At 43.0% G+C, this 21,072-nt stretch overlaps 1 protein-coding gene across 1 annotated transcript in view; it reads left to right on the top strand.

Annotated features, from left to right (window-relative positions):
• Positions 1 to 5,982: 5,982 nt before the first annotated feature.
• Positions 5,983 to 21,072, top strand: part of CDK5RAP1 (CDK5RAP1 mitochondrial tRNA methylthiotransferase) — a 38,319-nt gene continuing 23,229 nt past the window's right edge. Inside the window, 7 exon segments of the mRNA XM_020281747.2 lie at positions 5,983 to 6,188; positions 6,191 to 6,293; positions 9,128 to 9,231; positions 9,716 to 9,750; positions 10,467 to 10,567; positions 11,282 to 11,492; positions 14,389 to 14,509. Of these exon segments, the coding sequence (XP_020137336.2) occupies positions 6,132 to 6,188; positions 6,191 to 6,293; positions 9,128 to 9,231; positions 9,716 to 9,750; positions 10,467 to 10,567; positions 11,282 to 11,492; positions 14,389 to 14,509 (732 nt within the window). The 5' untranslated portion in view covers positions 5,983 to 6,131.

The following is a 21,072-nucleotide window of genomic DNA, read 5'->3' as shown; positions in this document are numbered from 1 at the left end:
AATATGCTTTTTTTTTTTTTTTTTTTGAGACAGAGTCTCACTCTGTTGCCCAGGCTAGAGTGCCAAGGCATCAGCCCAGCTCACAGCAACCTCAAACTCCTGGGCTCAAGGGATCCTTCTGCCTCAGCCTCCCAAATAGCTGGGACTACAGGCATGCATCACCATGGACAATTAGTTGGACAATTAATTTCTTTCTATTTTTAGTAGAGATGGGGTCTCACTCTTGCTCAGGCTGGTCTCAAACTCCTGACCTTGAGCGATCCGCCCGCCTCAGCCTCCCAGAGTGCTAGGATTACAGGTGTGAGCCACTGCGCCCGGCCAAGAAATATGCTTGATAACACTATTTATCGGCTGTCTTCCTTCCCTGTCTCCCTTTCCCACTACCCTACTAGTGTTTCCTGAGATCACCTTCCAAATCAACTACCTGAACTCAAATCCTTATCTCAGGGTCTGCTTCTGGGGAAGCCAAATGAAGACATAAAATTATCATCTATTCATTCAACAAATATGTATTAAGCCCTTCTGTGAGTTGGACCCTGTGTAGATTGTGGGGATATAGCAGTGAACAAGGCACAGTGCATCCTGTGCTCAGGGAGCTGACAGTCTGGGGAATAGGCAATGGGGGGAGTAAATAAATAATGCCAACTTTTTGGTTAGTGATACATATTGTGAAGAAAATGATGTGATAAGTAATGGGAGTAGTTTAAATGGGGTGGTGAGAGAGGGCCTTTCTGAAGAGCTGATATTTAAGCTGAGACCTAAAGAATGAAAATGGCCCAGCCATGAAACAATATGGGGAAAGAGCATTCGAGAAAGATAATAGTAAATAGGAGACAGGGCAAGGGCAGAAGCAAGGAGACCAGTTAGCAGACTACTGTGATGGTGGCCTGGGGTAGAGTTGCAGCAGCGCAGAATGAGAAGTGGACAGATTTGAGACATTTTGTCGTTAGAGCTGACAGGACTTGCTGACAGATAGAATGTGGAGGTTGAGGAAGAGGAAACAAAAATGACTCTTCAGTTCCTCCTAGTGCATCAGGAATGATGGTTGGGGTCATTTACTGAGATGGGCCAGAATGGCAGGGACAGGTTTTTGGAGAGGAAGTGTGCGTGGAAATGAAGAGTTCTGTACAGGTTAGTTTAGAGGTGGTCATTAGTGGGCCAAGGGGAGGTGCCAAGTGGGCAGCTGGGCTATGGCTCTGGAACTCCAGGGAGGGTCCAGCTAGAGTGGTGAATCTGGAAGTCATTAACCAATAGACCAGATCTGAAATAGAGTGAGAGCCTCATATGCGGATTTAAAATATCCTAGTAGTGGCTGGGCGCGGTGGCTTACGCCTCTAATCCTAGCTCTCTGGGAGGCTAGGGCGGGAGGATCACTCAAGGTCAGGATTTCGAGACCAGCCTGAGCAAGAGCAAGACCGCGTCTCTACTAAAAATAGAAAGAAATTAATTGGCCAACTAAAAATATGTAGAAAAAATTAGCCAGGCATGGTAGCACACACCTGTAGTCCAGCTACTTGGGAGGCTGAGGCAGAAGGATTCCTTGAGCCCAGGAGTTTGAGGTTGCTGCGAGCTAGGCTGACACCACAACACTCTAGCCTGGGCAACACAGTGAGACTCTGTCTCAAAAAAAAAAAAAATCAATTCAAATAATATATTTATTTAACCCAAGATATCCCAACTATTACTTCAACAGATGATCAATATAAAAATTGATGTACTGTTTTACATTTTTTTGCAACATTCGGTGTGTATTTATCTTTTTTTCCCTTTATCTCTCATTCTTTTTGTAGTTTTCTCCCTCATAGCCAATGGTAGTATTTTTTTTTTTAATTTAAAAGCTGTTTTTAGAGTGAGGGTCTCCCTCTGGTGCCCAGGCTGGAGTGCAGCGGCGCGATCATAGCTCACTGACGCCGCGAACTCTTGGGCTCAATCGATCCTTCCGCCTCGGCCTCTCAAAGTGCTGGGATTAAAAGGTATCCACCGCGCCCGCCCGGGTGTGCATTTTACATTTAGAGCATATTTAATTTGTACTCGCCAACTTGGAAACCCTCTATTGCCACATACACCAGTGGCTAGTGGCTACCATATGGTTCAGCTCAGCCACGGATGTCTTGCGAAGCCAGGAGCCCGGGTCCACCCGGACTGTAAACAGGATGCACTTCCGTTAGAGTGCCCGGACTGAAGACTCAGAGGAACGGAAGTCGCGTGTATACGCCCGTAGCGGTGGTCTGCTGAGGGGATCCGGAGCAGCTGTCAGAGCTGTGGCACGCAGCGCTCTGCGGCTGCGGGAGGTGAGCGGCGCGCTCGGGCGCGCGGGGCTGCGCGCCGGCCTTTGGTCAGCGCCCGGGGCAGGAGGGGCCGCGGGGCCCTGGAAATGCGCGGTGCTCAATGGGAGGATGAGGCGGTAGTTACCGCGCGGGGCCTGAAGACGGGGGTCGTACCCTAGCCCGCTGCCTAATCCCGTGTGACCTTGGGCAAGTCACCCCCATTCCTCCGAGCCTTGGCTTCCTGACCTGTGAGGCGGGGGTAATAATAGAAAGTACCTCACAGAGTTGCTGTGAGGATTAAGTGCGGTAACCCATGGGAAGCGCTTTGCACCTCACCTTACACCTCGTAAGCATCTGGTTTGGCATGTCGGGCTGTTTGGTCGTCATTACCGACTCCCAAGATTAATATCGAGCCCCCACAGAGGCTTCTACACTGTGCTATGCAAAGCATTTTACTTGTGCTGTCACAGTTGATCTCACAGTAGACTCATGGAGATAGGTGCTATTAGCCCCATTTTACATATGAAGACATGGAGGCTCCCCGAGTTTGACAGATGCCCAAGGTGTACCTCGCTGGGCAGCAGTGGGGTTAATTCTGACTCTAAGGTCCATACTTTTTTTTTTTTTTTTTTGAGACAGTCTCACTCTGTTGCCCGGGCTGGAGTGCCATGGCATCAGCCTAGCTCACAGCAACCTCAAACTCCTGGGCTCAAGCGATCCTTCTGCCTCAGCCTCTCGAGTAGCTGGGACTAGAGGCATGCGCCACCATGCCCGGCTAAGTTTTTCTATATATTTTTAGTTGGCCAATTAATTTCTGTTTCTTAGTAGAGACGGGGTCTCGCTCTTGCTCAGGCTGGTTTCAAACTCCTGACCTTGAGCAGTCCGCCTGCCTCGGCCTTCCAGAGTGCTAGGATTACAGGTGTGAGCCACTATGCCTGGCCGAGGTCCATACTCTTAACCAGTGTTCTCAAATACTCCCCATGAAAGCAGGTGTGTGCTGTGAATGTAAGGTTACTGAAGACTTACTGTATCCCAAGTTGGGTGTTTAATATTTTATTTAATTTTCGTAACAATTTTAGGAGGATTGCTGCTACTTTTATCCTTATTTTACAGGATAAAGGAATTGAAGTCTCAGAGACAGGAATTTGTCTTGCCAAACATCACACCATAATTAAGGGGTAGAAATGGGTGATCTTAAAGCTCACACTAAAAGTCTACTGTTCTCTGACACCTGAAAGTAGGTTAGTATTGCTCTTGCCTACGACGTGACGGTAGCAGATACAGCAAGTGATCAGATTGGAAAGGTAACAGGCGACATCTGCTCATCATACATGTATAGCATCTGCCATGAGCTATTTGTTAGAATGGCAGATGCTTAAGGTTTAGAAAGGTTTTCAGGAACTTCCTAGCTTACAAGAGATGGCAGAAGTGTAAGTAGTAATTATAATAACAGCAAGTATGATGAGTCTTGTGATAGTTATGAAGAGAGCTTTGAGAACCCTGAGGCCCCAAGGAGGACCCCTAGGCTTTGGGTATGGTGACTAGGGCCAGCTTTCTGGAGGAAGCAGAGAGCTGAAAATAGCATAGCAGTTGTACACACTACTAGAGGGATGTTATATTAGCGAGAGAGAATAGCAGGTGTAAAAGCCTAGAAGAGGCCAGGCGCAGTGGCTCACGCCTGTAATCCTAGCACTCTGGGAGGCTGAGGTAGGCGGATTGCTCAAGGTCAGTAGTTCGAAACCAGCCTGAGCAAGAGCCAGAGCCCGTCTCTACTGTAAATAGAAACAAATTAATTGGCCAAGTAATATATATAGAAAAAATTAGCTGGGCGTGGTGACGCATGCCTGTAGTCCCAGCTACTTGGGAGGCTGAGGCAGGAGGATTGCTTGAGCCCAGGAGTTTGAGGTTGCTGTGAGCTAGGCTGATGCCATGGCACTCACTCTAGCCTGGGCAACAAAGTGAGACTCTGTCTCAAAAAAAAAAAAAAAAAAAAAAATGCCTAGAAGATAGTGAAGATTAACACAAATATGTCTGGCATGGCTGGAATGAGGCAGTCATGCCATAGACATGGGATCCATTAATAATACGTGGTGAGGGGGGAGGGAGGGAATGGGCATTTATTGAAACCTTAAAATCTGTACCCCTATAATATGCCAAAAAAAAAAAAAAAAAGATAAAAAAAAAAATACGTGGTGAAAACTGTGGCTTCATCTCCTGTACTTTAGTCACCTAAGTTGCTTCTTGAGAAGCAACTGTTGTTTCTTATGCATTCTAGAGATATTTCACTCTAGATATTGGCACTTACAAATATGTACCTCGATATTCCTGCCCTCTTTCCCTACAGATTCAAGAATAGCATGCTGTAGGTAGTACTGAGCACTTTGTTTCCTCGCTTTTGTCAGTCTTGTTTTCTAACAGTTGCACCTTATTCCATTGTATGGATGTGTTAGGATTTATTTAACTAGACTCCAATTGATGACATTTAGATGTTTCTCATGCATTTGCTGTTAGAAACACTGCTGCATTGAATATCCTTATACATATGTCATTTTGCATGTTTATATCTATAGGATAAATGCCTGTGAATGGAAATGTTTGATCAAAGGGTTTGTATGTTTGTAATTTTGATGGAAACTGGCCAATTGTCATCCATAAACATTGTGCTGTTTTCCACAACCAAGTGTGAGAGGGTCTGGGTGGCAAGTTCAAAGGTAATAGTTTGGGACTTTTGAATAGTTTGGGTAGGAGTCACTGATGAGACATACAGTGCCCCATGTTAGATGCTTTCCTTTTGAAGGTACTGGAAGGAAGATAGCCTAAGACAGTGAGTGGTTTTCACAGTATTAGATGGCAGTGTTGTGAGGTGCCTGTGGGCACAAGCTTTGTAGTCATACAGAACTTTGAGTCCTGGCTCAACTGCTTACTGGCTGTAGGAATTTAGGTAAGTTTCTCAGCCTCTCTGTGTCTATTTCCTCACCTTACCATAAGAATTGTAATATTTCTGTTGCCTAGGATTGCTGTGACGATTTGATGAGTTAACACACTTAAAGCCCTGGTAACTGTTCCTGGCACAAGGTGCTATTTTGTTATTTTGTTAAAGGACTTTCCATCTCATCTCTGTTACTCTTTTGTTTTAAAGACAGACTGCCTGGGCTGGGCGTGGTGGCTCACGCCTGTAATCCTAGCACTTTGGGAGGCTGAGGCGGGCGGATTGCTCAAGGTCAGGAGTTCGAAACCAGCCTGAGCGAGACCCCGTCTCTACCAAAAATAGAAATAAATTAATTGACCAACTAAAAATATATATACAAAAAATTAGCCGGGCATGGTGGCGCATGCCTGTAGTCCCAGCTACTCGGGAGGCTGAGGCAGTAGGATCGCTGAGCCCCGGAGATTGAGGTTGCTGTGAGCCAGGCTGACGCCACGGCACTCACTCTAGCCTGGGCAACAAAGTGAGACTCTGTCTCAAAAAAAAAAAAAAAATATTATTCAGAGTGCCTTCTTTTTTTTCTTTTCTTTTTTTATTTCATCATATTATGGGGGTACAAATGTTAAGGTTACATATATTGCCCGTGCCCCCCAAGAGTGCCTTCTTTATGGGCTTTTATGAGGAGTAAATGAATGAATACACTTGGAGCACTCAGACCAGTACCCTGTACATAGTGTTCAATAAATGCTGGTGATGTTTGTCTTCTTTTGCAGAGGTTGGGCTGTTTAGTGCCATGCATCCTTTACAATGTGTCCTCCGAGTGCAGAGGTCTCTGAGGTGGGGACCGTTGCCCTCTGTGTCCTGGCTGTTACTCAGGACCTGCAGGGCACACAGCAGTCTACACAGCACCACATGTTCCAGTCCAGAGAGGCAGGAGGATGGAGTTCAGAAGGATTTCAGCTCCAGACTGGCCACTGGACCGACTTTTCAACATTTTTTAAGAAGTGCCTCAACTCCTCAAGAGAAGCTGTCTTCTCCAGAAGTGGAGGACCCACCCCCCTATCTCACAGTAGATGAACTTCTAGGAAGACAGAGAAAAGGTTGGTTTTAATTCTCTTATCCTTTGTTCATTTCCAGCATTCATGGCCTAATTCTTTTTTTTTTTTTTTGAGACAGAGTCTCGCTTTGTTTCCCAGGCTAGAGTGAGTGCTGTGGCGTCAGCCTAGCTCACAGCAACCTCAAATTCCTGGGCTCAAGCAATCCTCCTGCCTCAGCCTCTCGAGTAGCTGGGGCTACAGGCATGCGCCACCATGCCCGGCTAATTTTTTCTATATATATTAGTTGGCCAATTAATTTCTTTCTATTTATAGTAGAGACGGGGTCTCGCTCTTGCTCAGGCTGGTTTCGAACTCCTGACCTCAAGCAATCTGTCCGCCTTGGCCTCCCAGCATGGCCTAATTCTTTAATGTTCTTTTATTACAGACAGGGCTTTAGAAGGTTCAAAGAGCGGGAAGGCTGCTTAGTTTTGGAATCATTGGACTCCACCAAGTAACATTAAAATAAGAAACTCTTAGTGTTGGCCATACATGACTTGGATAGGGTAGAAGTCCTGAGAGTCCTCTTTTTGCTTCGTTGGTTACTTTTGGAAACTCTGTAATCTCTGTTCTAATTTTTAGTTCATCTAAGTTAGAAAGCATCTTTTATAATTGGTGTTATAGAAATTTACTCTATACTTGGGCTGAAGTTTTCTTAGAAACACTATGTGATCAGTTAAAATACCTCTTTGAAAAATAATTTGGGGCCAGGTGCAGTGGCATCCACTTCTAGTCTCAGCTACTAGGGAGGCTGAGGCAAGAGGATTGCTTGAGCCCAGGAGTTTGAGGTTGCAGTGAGCTACAATGATGCCACGCCACTGTACTCTACCTTGGGCAACAGAGCAAGACTCTGTCTCAAAAAAAAAAAATAAATAAAAATAAATAAAAAAAATTGGGTCAGGTGTAGTGGCTCACACCTGTAATCCCAGCTCTTTGGGAGGCCAAGGTGGTCAGATTCCTTGAGGCCAGGAGTTCAAGACCAGCCTGGGCAACATAGCAAGACCCCAGCTCTACAACAAATTAAAAAAAATTAGCCAGGTATAGTGGTACATCCTTGCAGTTCCACTTACTCAGGAGGCTGAGATGGGAGAATCGCTTGAGCCCAGGAGTTGGAAGTTTCAGTGAGCTATTACTATACCACTGCACTCCAGCCTGGATGACAAAGTGAGGCTCTACCTTTAAAAACACAAACAAAAAAAAAGAATTTTTTTTTGTTCCACCTGCCACTTCTAGTAAAAAAAAAAAAAAGAATTTTTTTTTGAAGAGACATTGAAGGACAATTAGACCTTCCCTTCTTTATCCTGTTTCTGAGCATATGTCCCTTCATAATTCTTAAAGATTTGGTTATGATCATACACTGCAAATTATTTGTATCTTGCTATTTTCATTTAACTTTTTTCCAAACACTACAATCTTTGTAGTTAATTTTTAAAAAATTGGTACAAGATATCTCATTGTGCTCTACCATGATTTTTTTCAACTATTTCCTTATGGCTGGACATTAGATTGTTTCAAAAAAAATTTTTTTTTTTTTTTGAGACAGAGTCTCACTCTGTTGCCCGGGCTAGGCTCTAGCATCAGCCTAGCTCACAGCAACCTCAAACTCCTGGGCTCAAGCAATCCTACTGCCTCAGCCTCCTGAGTAGCTGGGACTACAAGCATGCGCCACCATGCCTGGCTAATTTTTTGTATGTATTTTTAGTTGGCCAATTAATTTCTTTCTATTTATAGTAGAGACAGGATCTCACTCTTGCTCAGGCTGGTTTCGAACTCCTGACCTTGAGCAATCTAACCCTCCTCGGCCTCCCAGAGTGCTAGGACGTTCTGAGTTTTCTGTGAAATAATCATGTGAAACCACCCAGTGAGCCACCGTGCCTGGCCTTAAAAAATTTTTATATTACAAATAATACTATAATAAATGTCTTCATATATCTGTATTGCTTCTATTAATTTATTTTTCCAGAATAAATCTCTAAGAGTTGAATTAGCATATTAGTAAATCAAGTAGTATGTATATTTTGTGACTGTTGCTTTGTTCCTTTTCTTTATAATTCATGTTCCCCTGGGTGTTTTCAATTTTTTCACAAAGAAAATAAGCCAAGGAAGGTTTTAAAAAAACTTGATGTTATCTTTTTTTTTCCTTTTAAAGTAACTGCTGTTTTCTCCTGGTTTTCTTATGATTGTCATTCAACTTTTAACTCCATTTGGAATTTATTTGAGTGTGGGATTAAAGCCTGCTGCTAGGGCAGGAGTTGATCTAGGAATAGAGAACGAAGAGGCTGCTAGAGCATGAAATTCATATTCTTACCACTACATGCAGAATTTGTGTTTTAATTCATAACACAGCCTTGCTTTCATTTAAGACGTTTGAAGTTACTGTGAGAAGATGCATCATTTTTATGTGGTGGCTTTATGTGCCCTCTGGCCACTGCTGCTATTAATACTTCCAGTGGCTGAAGAACATCTCCATTTTCAGACAGAGGAGTATAACATGTGGATTAAACTTATTTTCCCCTCAGGCTGATAAACACTATCAGCTAGTCCTTCCTTTTCTAATTGTTCTTAGAACCACATTTCCTTGATTCTCAAGTACATGTTTTCCCATATTTTAAATGACATGGCTTATGATAGGTGTGTGTATATAATGTAGTATTTCTTTTGTTCTGAAAGACTGTCATTAGTTTTGGAGTACATCTGGCAATTAATGTTAGAATTCAGGCAACAGGGGACTTGATGGATAACCAGCTGCCTCAGATGCTTCTGGGGCATTTGGGAAGGAGACCTTTTGAGACATGTGGCTCCTTGTTTCTGCCTATCACGGAATCCCCCTTTTATTGCAGTCTACTTTGAGACCTATGGTTGCCAGATGAATGTGAACGACACAGAGATAGCCTGGTCTATCTTACAGAAGAGTGGCTACCTGCGGACCAGTAATCTGCAAGAGGTGCATGCATTTCCTACTTCCCTGTTTCCTGGGTCTGGGTGAGACTCTGCATTTGTGCCACTTCTTAGAGCAGTATTAGGAACCAGGCACCACCTGGTGTGAAAGAGTTCCCTGGGATGAAGTGTTTACCGTGGGACTGAGTGTGCTTTTGTTCCAGCTATTTTTGAAACTTTTATGGTGATACGCACCTTCAGGTAAGGAGCTAAGTTAAAAAACGGTTGTAGGGAGGGGAGATAGTGTGTGACGGGTATAGTGTTTTAGTTGGGAAAGATGAAATAGTTATGGAGGTAGATGGTAGTAATGATTGCATGATAATGCAAATGTTTTTTAATGCCACAGAAATGCATACTTAGAGTGGTTAAAACGATAAATTTTATATTTATTTTACCACAGTAATAAAAATAATAAAAGGCTGAGGGCAGTGATTCTATAGGGCTAATTTCAAAGATTGTAACTTCCCTTTTTTTCTTTGCTCTCCATTCAGGCTGATGTGATCCTCCTTGTCACATGTTCTATCAGGTACAAATATGTTCTTTTCCTAGGAGTGAGTTTCATTGTATGTAATAGTGCCAGAGCTAATGGTGCGTGTCTGGCCTACCTGTGGGGATGGCCCTAGAGCACCTATCAGTAGGACTTGCAGTTTTCCCACAGTGGAGATGGTCTTGATACAACTGGCTGAATCTGCTGAGCACGTACTGTGTGTCAAGTTCTATGTGAGCACTGTACGTGCGTCAGCAAATTTAATTCTCACAACAGCCTTGTGAGGTTGGTGCTGTTACAGATGAGGAAACAGTGTGCTGAGCCACCCACCTTTTCCTGAGGTTTTTCTTTTGAATAATGGTGTGTGTTTATGATGCAGCTGCCTGGGCTAGGGTATGGTCAGTGATGTGGGGAGAGAGTTCTAAACAGAGGTGGGCGGCATCCATCAGAGGTGAACATACCCTCTTTCTTGCTTTGTTTCTGTGTACAAGGCATGCTAATGTTAATGTTTCCACAGCTGGCTTAAAAGCTTGTCAGGATTTGGGGATGTGTAGGAAGGGTGTCATTCTAAGAAAGGTGAGTTATAGCAAGTGCTGCTTCTTCAGTTGGCATCCCACCTACCATCCCTAAGCCTAAATGGTAGATGTTCATTTAAAGAGTTGAGGGTGCTTTTCATTTTCTTCCCATTGTCCCACTCTTTTAGATTGTTCTGTAGTTTATTTTTGGTTCAGTTTTGCCTCTTTTGATCTCTGTAGGGAGAAGGCTGAGCAGACCATTTGGAACCGTTTACATCAGCTTAAAGCCTTGAAGACAAGACGGCCCCGCTCCCGGATGCCTCTGAGGATTGGGATTCTAGGTATCTGGTAATTTGCAGGTTTTGTAAGTTTTGAGACTTGGACTCTGTGTGTCTTTCTTTTTTTTTGAGACAGGGTCACCCAGGCTGGAGTGCAGTGATATGATCATAGCTCATTGCAGCCTTGAACTCCTGGGGCTCAAGGGATCTTCCTGCTTCAGTGTCCTTTGTAGCTAGGACTACAGGCACATGCCACCATGCCCAGCTAATTTTTAAATTTTTTGTGGAGACAGAGTCTTGCTTTGTTGTCCAAGCTAGTCTTGAACTCCTGGCCTCAAGGAATTCTCCTGCCTTGGCCTCCCAAAGTGCTGCGAGTATAGCCCTGAACCACTGTACCTGGTCTCCATATGTCTTTATATGCTAGGGTTTCCTTTTTCTTTTTCTTCCCACTTTTTTTTTTGGTAGAGATGGGCTCTCACTTTTGCTTAGGCTGGTCTTGAACTCCTGAGCTCAAGTGATCCTCCCGCCTTGGCCTTCCAGAGTGCTAGGATTACAAGCGTGAGCCACCGTGCCTGGCCTAGAATTTCCTTTAGAGGCTGGCTTCTCAGTGTGTGAAGAAATCTTATATACCTCAAACAACTTTTATGCTTAATGCCAGAGGCTGTAGGATTAAATGAGATAAAGCTCACAAAAGGGCTGTTTCAAGCTAGAGATGATTGTAATGAGAAGAAGCCATGAAACCAGATGAATTTGGGAACTTGTTGCTTTGTCCTCTAGGCTGTATGGCTGAGAGGTTGAAGGAGGAGATCCTCAACAGGGAGAAAATGGTGGATCTTTTGGCTGGTCCAGATGCCTATCGGGACCTTCCTCGGCTGCTGGCTGTCGCTGAGTCAGGTCAGCAAGCTGCCAACGTGCTGCTCTCTCTGGACGAGACCTATGCCGATGTCATGCCAGTCCAGATGAGCCCCAGTGCCACTTCTGCCTTCGTGTGAGTCACTGCCCAAGAGATGGGAAGTGAGCCTCTCCTTTCTTTGTCACTTTTGAAATAACATGTTAATTTTATTACATTAAAAAAATGTAATACATGCACATGATACAAAATACAAAAGACAAAAGATGGTATAAGATTCTGGCTGGGCATGGTTGCTCATGCCTGTAATCCAAGCACTCTGGGAGGCCGAGGATGGTGGATTGCTCGAGGTCAGGAGTTCGAAACCAGCCTGAGCAGGAGTGAGACCCTGTCTCTACTATAAATAGAAAGAAATTAATTGGACAACTAATATATATAGAAAAAATTAGCTGGGCATGGTGGTGCATGCCTGTAGTCCCAGCTACTTGGGAGGCTGAGGCAGTAGGATTGCTTGAGCTCAGGAGTTTGAGGTTGCTGTGAGCTAGGCTGACGCCATGGCACTCACTCTAGCCTGGGCAACAAAGTGAGACTCTGTCTCAAAAAAAAAAAAACAATGTAATACATGCACATGGTACAAAATACAAAAGACAAAAGATGGTGTAAGATTCTGGCCGGGCGTGGTGGCTCATGCCTGTAATCCCAGCACTCTGGGAGGCTGAGGCGGGAGGATCGCTCAAGGTCAGGAGTTCGAAACCAGCATGAGCAAGAGCGAGATTCTGTCTATACTAAAAAATAGAAAGAAATTAATTGGCCAACTAAAATATATAGAAAAATAAGCCGGGCATGGTGGCGCATGCCTGTAGTCCCAGCTACTTGGGAGGCTGAGGCAGAAGGATTGCTTGAGCCCAGGAGTTTGAGGTTGCTGTGAGCTAGACTGACACTCTAGCCTGGGCAACAGAGAGAGACTGTCTCAAAAAAAGACAAAAAAAAAAAAAAAAAGATGGTATAAGATTCCCTCACACCCACCATCCCCTCTCTTATGCCACTTATCAAAGGCAGCCATGTGTGTAGCTTCTTGTATAATCCTTTCAGAAGTATTATCGCATATGTATTCATATACCCATGTGGGGTCTTTCCTTCCCTCTCTTTTTTTACATAAGTGATAATAAACTTTTCTGTACTCTTATTTTTTTTACTAAAAAAAAAAATCTTAGACTTTTCTGATTTAAAAATTTTCTTTCAGATCTTTTCAGTTAAAAAAAAAGGAAAAATTTGATTACAAAATCATTCACATTTATTGAAAAATATGTGGAAAAGACAGAAAACCATAAAGAAGAAAGTAAAAGTTACCTAAACTCTCACTACCTGACGATAAACACTATTATGTTGATGTGTGTCATTCCTGTCCTTTTCCTTTATGTTTGTGTGTGTTTATTTATAAAAATTGGCTCTTGATGTACTTAGTTTTGTAGCCTTTTCTTTTTTTTTTTTTTGAGACAGAGTCTCACTTGTTGCCCAGGCTATAGTGAGTGCCGTGGCGTCAGCCTAGCTCACAGCAACCTCAAACTCCTGGGTTCAAGTAATCCTTCTGCCTCAGCCTCCCGAGTAGCTGGGACTACAGGCATGCGCCACCATGCCCGGCTAAGTTTTTTTATATACATATATATTAGTTGGCCAATTAATTTCTTTCTGTTTATAGTAGAGACAGGGTCTGGCTCTTGCTCAGGCTGGTTTCGAACTCCTGACCTCGAGCAATCTGCCCGCTTCTGCCTCCCAGAGTGGTAGGATTACAGGCGTAAGCCACCGCGCCCGGCCTGTAGCCTTTTCTTATTTAATATGGTGAATATTTCTTACGACATTCACTTTTCTATAGCAGAGGTTGGCATATGGCTTACCACTTTAATTTTGTAAATAAGGTTTTATTGGAACACAGTTATGCCCATTCCTTTACATACTGCCTATGGCTGCTTTTGTCATAGCAACAGCAGAGCTGAGTAGTTGTGACAGAGACTGTGGCCTGCAAAGTCTCAAATATTTACTGTCTGGTTTTTTACAGATGGAGTTTGCCAATCTCTGTTCATTTTAATGGCTAGCCAATGTTCTATTGTTGGAATGCTTAATAAAAATAGTAGCTAACATTAAGCATTCTTCAGTGAACATCTTTGACACATATTCGTGATTATTTCCTTAAGATAAGTTGAGGCTGGCTTTCATATGTAGGATGCAAATGAAGGAGAGTGGTTTAACTCAGATACTGGCAGCTAGATCAGAATGTATGAGAAATACAGCACCCTGTGTTTTAAATCCAGGATCTCTTTCCCCTACATACACACACATACGTACATACTTTGCAATATTTATTTTTTTCTGGTCTGGATGTAACAAGTCCAAAATAGTATACTCATAAAAGCAGTAGAAAGTCCAGGTATAAGTCTGTACTCTCTTTACCATTGTTCCTCCTCAGGCTAACCACTATATCTGTCAGTTACAGTCTGGTTTATATTTTGTGATTAGATACCACTTTTTTTTTGAGACAGAGTCTCACTTTGTTGCCTGGGCTAGAGTGCCGTGGTGTCAGTCTAGCTCACAGCAACCTCAAACTCCTGGGCTCAAGCGATCCTCCTGCCTCAGCCTCCTGAGCAGCTGGGACTACAGGCATGTGCCACCATGCCCAGCTAATTTTTTCTATATATTTTTAGTTGGCAAATTAATTTCTTTCTATTTTTAGTAGAGATGGATTCTTGTTCTTGCTCAGGCTGGTCTCGTACTCCTAAGCTCAAATGATCCTCCTGCCTCGGCCTCCCAGAGTGCTAAGATTACAGGTGTGAGCTACCACACCCTACCTAGATACCGATTTTTAAAGATAAAGACATCTTTGCCTTAGTGCTTCCGAGATCACAGATTGGTCCTGTGTGAGCATAGTAGCAAGAGGATTCAGAGCCTAAGAGTGATGCCATGGGAGCTGTGACCTGCTCCTTGGGTTGCATCAGGACACCCGGCTACTGTTACTAAGTTCTGGCCCTTTCTTCCCCAGGTCAATCATGCGAGGCTGTGACAACATGTGCAGCTACTGCATCGTTCCTTTCACACGTGGCCGGGAGAGGAGTCGGCCTGTTGCTTCCATTCTAGAGGAAGTGAGGAAGCTTTCTGAACAGGTAAAGGGTTCTCTCTAGGCTCTCTTGCTGTGAGCATGTTTGGGGAGGATGAGGACAACCTTTCTAATTTTCAGCCTATGCTCTAAGTTGTAAAAATTTAGGACCATGCCTGGCAAGAAAGAAATATCTGGGTGTACCTTTGGTTTGCTGCTCATAAATTATAGGCAGGTCCACTGTGAAGTTTGCTTAGGAGGCAGCACAGTGGAAGAGAGCATGAGGTTAGAATGAGGTGATGGAGTATGAATTCTGGCTCCACCATTCTCTGGCTTGATGCCTAGGCATGTCATTTATCTGTCATCTTCAAAATGCAGTTTCCCCATCTATGAAAGGAGGATAAAATAATGCTTTGCTTATAGGGTTATTGGAAGGCTTGGAGGAATTGTATTTAAACTACTTGGCACATAGTAAGTTTTCAGAGAATGATGTATTAGTCTGTCTGTCTCTTCTAGGGAAAATTCCCAAATCTCTCGTTCATTTTATCACTGGGCCAGCTCACTGGCTAAGGGACAGAGAATACATGAGGGGAGTGAGTTGGATCAGACCAGAGGAGAGAGATCTGCTCCTCTTTCTCCTATTGGGAGCTGGTCTTTCAGCTTTCAAAGAGGTCTCTCCCCAGCGCCAGGCCTGGATCTTCTAGCCCTGCAGAAAAGGACAGTAGGTGGGAATATGGCACTTTTCTTCCAGTGGGGTCTCCTTGCTTCCTTATTTGTTTGTCCAGGAACCATGAAAGAAGGCCAGGTAGCCCCTGCTCCAGGTCTATGTTACCAGTTTGCCTTCGTTCTCACATTCTGACAATGGGCTTTTCTCTTCCCTCATCCCTAGATAATCAGTTTCCTGATTTGGTCCTTGGCCTGTTTGCTGGCACTGGGAAGTACTCTTTCTCCATACCTCACCTCTCCAAGTGCTTCCTGGTCTAAAGCTGGTCTAAAGCTCCTTCCTCTTCCCTTTTGGCTCTCCCACAGGACCAAAACTCACTCCTTCAGGAGAGAGACATTCTGTTTAAATATATTGAAATGGTGACAAAAACTTCCCAACCGGCCGGGCGCTGTGGCTCACGCCTGTAATCCTAGCTCTTGGGAGGCCGAGGCGGGCGGATTGCTCAAGGTCAGGAGTTCAAAACCAGCCTGAGCAAGAGCGAGACCCCGTCTCTACTATAAATAGAAAGAAATTAATTGGCCAACTGATATATATATATAAAAAATTAGCCGGGCATAGTGGCGCATGCCTGTAGTCCCAGCTACTCGGGAGGCTGAGGCAGAAGGATCACTCGAGCCCAGGAGTTTGAGGTTGCTGTGAGCTAGGCTGACGCCACGGCACTCACTCTAGCCTGGACAACAAAGCGAGACTCTGTCTCAAAAAAAAAAAAAAAAAAAACTTCCCAACCTTTCCAGGTTATTTGCATATAAAAAAAGAATGTAATAATAGTAGAGTGAATCTTAGTAAATTCAAGGCCATAGACTTGTGGAAAAATAAGATTCTGTTTATGTTTTTATTTTTTATTTTTTGAGTCAGAGTCTCACTCTGTTGCCCGGGCTAGAGTGCAGTGGCGTCAGTGTAGCTCACAGCAACCTCAAACTCCTGGGCTCAAGCAATCCTTCTGCCTTAGCCTCCCGAGTAGCTGGGACTACAAGCATGCACCACTATGCCCGGCTAAGTTTTTCTATATATTTTTAGTTGGCCAATTAATTTCTATTTTTTAGTAGAGACGGGGTCTCGCTCTTGCTCAGGCTGGTTTCAAACTCCTGACCTTGAGCAGTCCGCCTGTCTCGGCCTTCCAGAGTGCTAGGATTACAGGTGTGAGCCACTGCGCCCGGCCTCTGTTTATGTTTTAAAGTATGTTAGGGCCCCTCTGGTGGCTCACACCTATAATCCTAGCACTCTGGAAGGCCGAGGTGGGAGGATCGTTTGAACTCAGGAGTTTGAGACCAGCCTGAGCAAGAGTGAGACCCCATCTCTACTAAAAATAGAAAGAAATTAATTGGCCAACTAAAAAAATATATATAAAAACAATTGGCTGGGCATGGTGGCCCATGCCTGTAGTCCCAGCTACTTGGGAGGCTGAGGCAGGAGGATTGCTTAAGCCCAGGAGTTTGAAGTTGCTGTGAGCTAGGCTGACTCCACGACACTCTAGCCCGGGCAACAGAGTGAGACTCTGTCTCAAAAAATAAATAAATAAATAAAGTATGTTAGTCACTTATTAATTTTGCTTGTAGAGTAACTTTTTAAAAAATATTTTTTTTTCATTTAGTTTTTTTGGCTGCAGTTGCAAAGAGAATAGAATATTGTGCTTTTAACAAAATGTCCATTTATTCATTCAAACAATGGTTATTGATTGGAAGTCTTCTAAGTAAGCAGCTTTTTCAGAAAGTCCCTTTTATTTTTATTTTTTATTTATTTTTTTTTTTTGAGACAGAGTCTCGCTTTGTTGCCCAGGCTAGAGTGAGTGCCATGGCGTCAGCCTAGCTCACAGCAACCTCAAACTCCTGGGCTCGAGTGATCCTTCTGCCTCAGCCTCCCGGGTAGCTGGGACTACAGGCATGCGCCACCATGCCCGGCTAATTTTTTATATATATATCAGTTGGCCAATTAATTTCTTTCTATTTATAGTAGAGACGGGGTCTCGCTCTTGCTCAGGCTGGTTTTGAACTCCTGACCTTGAGCAATCCGCCCGCCTCGGCCTCCCAAGAGCTAGGATTACAGGCGTGAGCCACAGCGCCCGGCCCCTTTTATTTTTTATGTGAAAAATACTGAGGCCGAGAGCGTTGGCTCAGGCCTGTAATCCTAGCACTCTGGGAGGCCAAGGCGGGAGGACAGTTTGAGCTCAGGAGTTTGAGACCAGCCTGAGCAAGAGCGAGACCCCATCTCTGCTAAAAATAGAAAGAAATTAATTGTCCAACTAAAAATATTTAGAAAAAATTAGCTGGGCATGGTGGCGCATGCCTGTATTCCCAGGTACTAGGGAGGCTGAGGCAGGAGGATTGCTTGAGCCCAGGAGTTTGAGGTTGCTGTGAGCTAGGCTGATGCCATGGCACTCACTCTAGCCTGGGCAACAAAGCGAGACTCTTGTCTCAAAAAAAAAAATACTGAAATACACAGAAAAGAGAGCATAGTATAATGACCCCTCTCTCCCAGTTGGCAATCACCGGAATTTAACAATTTTTATATTTTGCCATATTTGTTTCATCTATTTTTTTCTTTTTTTCTTTCTTTTTTTGAGACAGGGTCTTGCGCTGTTGCCTAGGCCAGCGTCCAGTGGCATCATCACAGCTCACTGTAACTTCAAATTTGTGGGCTCTAGTGATCCTCCTGCCTCAGCCTCCTGAGTAGCTGGGACTACAGGTACATGCCACCACACCCAGCTAATTTTTAAAATTTTTTGTAGAGACTCTATTGTCTAGGCTGGTCTTCAACTTGGGCCTCCAGTGATCCTCCTGCCTGGGATTATAGGCATTAGTCACCACACCCAGCCTATATTTTTCTTATTAATAAAGTATTTCAAAATAGAACATGGCATTTTACCCTTAAGCAATTATGCATCCCTAAAAAATCAGAATTTTTTAGTGCCATTAGTTCTTCTAGTAAGATTAACAAAAATTGCTAAATACCACCTCATCCCAGTCCATCCTTATTCAAATTTTCCCAGTTGTCCCTTAAATCTTTCTGCATTTGGTTTTTATTTATTTATTTATTATTATTTTTTTTGAGACAGAGTCTCGCTTTGTTACCCAGGCTAGAGTGAGTGCTGTGGCGTCAGACTAGCTCACAGCAACCTCAAACTCCTTGGCTCAAACAATCCTCCTGCCTCAGCCTCCCTAGTAGCTGGGACTACAGGCATGCGCCACCATGCCTGGCTAATTTTTTCTATATATATATTAGTTAGCCAAGTAATTCCTTTGTATTTATAGTAGAGAAGGGGTCTGGCTCTTGCTCAGGCTGGTTTCGAACCCCTGACCTTGAGCGATCCGCCTGCCTCAGCCTCCCAGAGTGCTAGGATTACAGGCGTGAGCCACTGCGCCTGGCCTGCATTTGGTTTTTATGTCTTTTTATATGTCTAAATTTTATTTAGTTTTATATCCTGCTTTTTTCCTAAAATAAACTTTTTATTTTCGAATGACTTTACACTTACAGAAAAGTTGCAGAGGTAGTATGTAGAGTTTCTCCTAATGTTAACATGTTACTTAACTTTGATACCTTTGTCAAAACTAAGAGATTCGTATTGGTTTGTTACTGTTAAGGGAGTTTAGACTTTATTTGTATTTTTCCAGTTTCCCCACTAACGCCTTTTTTCCTTTCCAGGATCCAATCCAGGATCAACATTGCATTTAGTATATCCTGCTTTTTAGATTAACAATATGTCACAATTTACTAAAATAGTCTTTATGGAGACTGGAGTCATGAAAGCTAAATGCATTGCATGGTCCTGGTCAGGATTCTGATTGGGGGGAAAAAATTATAATGGACATTATTTGGATAATTGGTAACATTTGGTTTATGGCATATGGATTAGATAATAGGAGTATATCAATATTTCTGATTTTGATACTTATCCTCTGATTATGTAGGAGAACATCCTTGTTTTTAGGAAATATGTACTGAAGTATTTAAGGGCAAAAGAATATGGTGTCTGCAACTTATTCTCAGAGCTTAAAAAAATGTTTGCTTGCATGTATGTGTGTGTAGTAAGAGAGTATGTAGAGAGAGAATGTATATATGTGAATGTGAATGATAAATGGGGCTCAGTGTTAACAATTGATGAATTTTGGGCAAAGAGTATGTGGGAGTTCTTTTATTGTTGCAGGATTTCTGCAAATTTGAAATTATGTCAAAGTTACAAAAGAAGTCTTTAGGCCAGGTGAGGTGGCTCACGCCTGTAATCCTAGCACTCTGGGAGGCTGAGGTGGGAGGATCGCTTGAGGTCAGGAGTTCGAGACCAGCCTGAGCAAGAGCGAGATCCCATCTCTACTATAGAAAAGAAATTAGCTGAACAACTAAAAATAGAAAAAATTAGCTGGGCACATTAGCGTGTGCCTGTAATCCCAGCTACTCGGGAGGCTGAGGCAGGAGGATCGCTTGAGCCAGGAGTTTGAGGTTGCTGTGAGCTAGGCTGACACCACACCACTCTAGCCCAGGCAAGAGAGTGAGACTCTCTCAAAAAAAAGAAAAAAAGTCTGTATAACGACTATTATTTTCTGATATTTTATAATGCAAATTTTCAAACACACAAGTTGAAAAACTAGTATAATAAACATGATCGTTAACATTTTGTCATATTTGCTTTATCCACCTATCTTCATGCATATATAAATATATTTTTTTCAAACTATTTGAAAGTAAATTGTAGATATCAGGACACATAACCCTAGATTCTTCAGTTATGTATCTCCTAAGAATAATAATTTTTCTCAGCCAGGCATGGTGACTTACATCTATAGTCCTGCCAAGTAGGGAGGCTGAGGCAGGAGGATCACTTGAGCCTAAGAGGTGGAGGCTCCAGTGAGGCTGTGATTGTGCCACTGTACTCCAGTCTGGATGACAGAGTGAGACTTCGTCTTTAAAAAATAATTTTTCTCTGTATAACAATAATATCATTATCATATGTAAGAAAATTAATAGCTAACTAATATCATCTAATAAGCAGTCCATATTCAAAATTTCTTAGTTGTCCAAAATATATTTTATTGCTATTTTATTGTCAAACCAAGATCCAGTCAAGATTTGTGCAGTTGTATTTGGTTGTTGTATCTTTTCAGTCTCTGTTAATCTAAAACAGCCCTTTCACTTTTTTGTTGTTGTTTGCTTTAAATGATATATTAACTTTTTGAAGAGATCAGACATGAGTCTGGATTTGTCCGATCACTTCCACATGTTGTCATTTAATAGATTCCCCAGAATTCTGGTAACTGGAAGTTAGGCATAAAAGCTCAATTCCTTTAGGTTAAATATTATTGATGAGAATACATCATATACTCATGTAGCATTCAACTGATAGAATGGGTCATAAATTAACCATTATTGTTGAACATTGAGTTCGTTCTAGTTTATTTATTTATTTTTTTGCTATTCTAAATAGTGTCTTGGCTGGATGCGGTGGCTCACGCCTGTAATCCTAGCACTCTGGGAGGCCAAAGTGGGCAGATTTGAGCTCAGGAGTTTGAGACCAGCCTGAGCAAGAGCGAGACCCCGTCTCTGCTAAAAATAGAAAGAAATTAATTGTCCAACTAAAAATATTTAGGAAAAATTAGCCAGGCATGGTGGCGCATGCCTGTAGTAGTCCCAGCTACTCAGGAGGCTTAGGCAGGAGGATTGCTTGAGCCCAGGAGTTTGAGGTTGCTGTGAGCTAGGCTGATGCCACAGCACTCTAGCCTGGGCAACAGAGTGAGACTATGTCTCTAAATAAATAAATAAATAAATAGATAGATAGATAGATAGATAGATAGATAGATAGATAGATAGATAGATAGTCTTGAAGATTAATTTTTATCTAAGGTTTTATTCTGAAGTTCACTCCTTTAGATAAGATACCCAAGCATGAAATTATTGCGTAAAGACATACATGTGGCAGA

This window comes from Microcebus murinus, chromosome 16, assembly GCF_040939455.1.
Source record: "Microcebus murinus isolate Inina chromosome 16, M.murinus_Inina_mat1.0, whole genome shotgun sequence".
Classification (NCBI taxonomy): Eukaryota; Metazoa; Chordata; class Mammalia; order Primates; family Cheirogaleidae; genus Microcebus; species Microcebus murinus.
Note: the sequence above shows the minus strand (reverse complement) of the source record. Positions and strands in the feature narration are given on the sequence as shown.